The sequence below is a fragment of the Tupaia chinensis genome, unplaced genomic scaffold (assembly GCF_000334495.1).
Source record: "Tupaia chinensis unplaced genomic scaffold, TupChi_1.0 Scaffold000453_2, whole genome shotgun sequence".
In the NCBI taxonomy this organism is placed as follows: Eukaryota; Metazoa; Chordata; class Mammalia; order Scandentia; family Tupaiidae; genus Tupaia; species Tupaia belangeri.
In genome coordinates this window covers 189,803-192,011 of record NW_006159961.1, presented here as the reverse complement: position 1 = coordinate 192,011, position 2,209 = coordinate 189,803, and the positions used below count along the sequence as shown (strand labels likewise).

At 61.4% G+C, this 2,209-nt stretch overlaps 1 protein-coding gene across 2 annotated transcripts in view; it reads left to right on the top strand.

The window, feature by feature from the left end:
* The window catches only part of TMEM9 (transmembrane protein 9), a 19,204-nt gene extending 17,460 nt beyond the window's left edge, over positions 1-1,744 (top strand). For both annotated transcript variants that reach the window (XM_006155465.3, XM_006155466.3), the window contains exon 6: positions 1,418-1,744. In XM_006155465.3, the coding sequence (XP_006155527.1) occupies positions 1,418-1,570 (153 nt within the window). In that variant the 3' untranslated portion in view covers positions 1,571-1,744. The remainder of the gene's footprint in view (positions 1-1,417) is intronic.
* The last annotated feature ends 465 nt before the right edge of the window (positions 1,745-2,209 follow it).

Sequence of the window (2,209 nt, the reverse complement as noted above, 5' to 3'; positions counted from 1 at the left end):
GTTCCCATCCGTAGGATGGGCCCAGGGGGCCGAGACTGGAGGGGCGGGTGCTCCCATCCCTCTGCAGCCCAGCCCCAGAACCCAGGGATCCTGACTTCAATTGCGCCCCCTGCCTGATGCTGCCAGCACCTGCCTCAGGTGGGACCTGCTCTCAGCTAGGCTGGCAGAGGGAGCCTTCCTCAGGGTCCTGGGCAGTGGCTCCCAGAGAGCAGTGTCCAACTCCGGCCCCCACCCCCGGAGATGAGTGACCATGACACGAATTACTCAGAGCCCTGTGACGACGACCTTCCTCCCAGCCACACCTCAAGCCGGCCTCCCCTCTGTACTGCCAGCTCGTTCTTTGCCTACCCTGCCCTTGCCTGCCACCCCTCCCGCCTCCCCAGCCTGGCAGCTGCCTGGCGACAGAAGCCGTGCCAGCTCAGGGCATTAGAAGCAAAGTTGCATTTACTGGGCGACTGTGGGCTTAGAGAGGTGCGCTAATCCTTTAAGAGATGTGTGGCAGGAGATGAGAGGCCACAGAGCTGGGAGGAAATCCCCAGGGGGTGCGGGGCTGGCCCTCCTCGTGGGCCCTGCAGGAAATGTATGGGCTCCGGAGCTTCAGAGCAGAGAAGTGGTAATTAGGGGAGGATGCTTTTGACGACAGAAACAGTTCTGAGAGCAGAGGGTGGTGGGAGAAAGGGAGGGAAGGAGCCATGCAGGCCTGAGCTGTCAGGGAGGGAGTGGGCTGAGCAGGCTCTGGGATTGGGGTGTTGGGACCATCCCTACCTCTTTCCCACATCCCTTCCTTCCCAAGGCAAGTAGGCTGAGTGCTGCTCCCCCACTGCTGCCCCTGCTCCCTCCAGAGCAGATCCTGGGGGTCTGGATCTGTACAGCACCTCCCCTCCACTCAGAGCAGGTGCGGTGCCATCTCAGGGTAGCCAGTCCCCAGCCCCCAGCCCTGGCCTTCCTGCTTCCTGGCCAGAGAGGCCAAGCAGGGGAGGTCTCTGGCCTGGTACCAGCCCTAGGCGTTTTCTCAAACCACCAGCATGGAGCCTTTGCTGACTCAAAGCACTCTCGGGGCCAGTGCTCGGTGTTGTTTTGGAGAATTAGAAATGGGCCTGTGGGTGCAGTCTGGGCCCCTAACTTGAGCTCGTTGTGGCATCAAAACTGGGGCCCCAGGACATCCTTCTCCTGGATAGGTCCTTCCCCAGCCCCGGGGAGGGGAGAGGCCTCCTGCGGGCCAGGCACACTGACTTTCAGGCTCTGCAAGTGACAAGGCAGTCCTCAGGGAGCCACAGCCCACAGGGAGGTCTGCCTTCCAGTCTGGGAGGATGTCAGACTTGAGGTCACTGATGGGGCACTCATTCCATGTCAGACTGTCAGATTCAGGAGCCCCTGGCTCATCACTCCAGACTTCTCCCTCTTCTTCCCTCTCCAGGACACTCGCTCTGTGGCTGCAGCTGCCATGTCCCTCGGGGGCCCCCGGGCAAACACAGTTCTGGAACGCGTGGAAGGCGCTCAGCAGCGGTGGAAGCTGCAGGTGCAGGAGCAGCGGAAGACGGTCTTCGATCGGCACAAGATGCTCAGCTAGAAGGCCCGGCACCAGCGGTCCAAGAGCCCAGGCTGGGCTGCCAGCCTCTGGGGCTGGATGGGGCTAGGGCCCTCCCCCAAGGCCTTCCCCTTCAAAGCCCATGGTACCTCTCCTTCCCCCTCTCTAGAAATGTTCTTGGCTGTCGTAATTAGGGAAGAGCGATGGCATTTCTGATCTCTGGTGTCTCCTCAGCTCTCTGGGGCTGAAGGGAGGGGGGAAGCAGGCCGAAAGGGGACAGGGACACGCAAAGTGACCTCAGGATCAGATGGACTCTCTCCCTCACCTTCGCCACCCTTCTAACTCGGTCTCGGGACTGCTCGGGACTTTCAGCACGTGCCCCTCAGCTGTGGTTCTTGTCACCACGTCTTCCTTGCCCAGGACCTCACCCCTATTCTGCCTGGTGGCAGCCCTTGGGAAGGGCTCCGAAGGGAGAACGATTCCACTGACCTCACTGTTGTCTTGGGGTGCACTTGGAGGCTTGGGGTGCCTTCTTCCCCGGTATTCCTGCCGAGTCTGCTGCCTGTCCCCTCACCCCCTTTGGGAGCCAGGCAGGCCCCACCTCTCCACAGCGTCTGCAGCAGCTGAGCCAGACTAATGGTTGGACCATGCAACCCAAGAGGCTGGGCAGTGGATTGGATT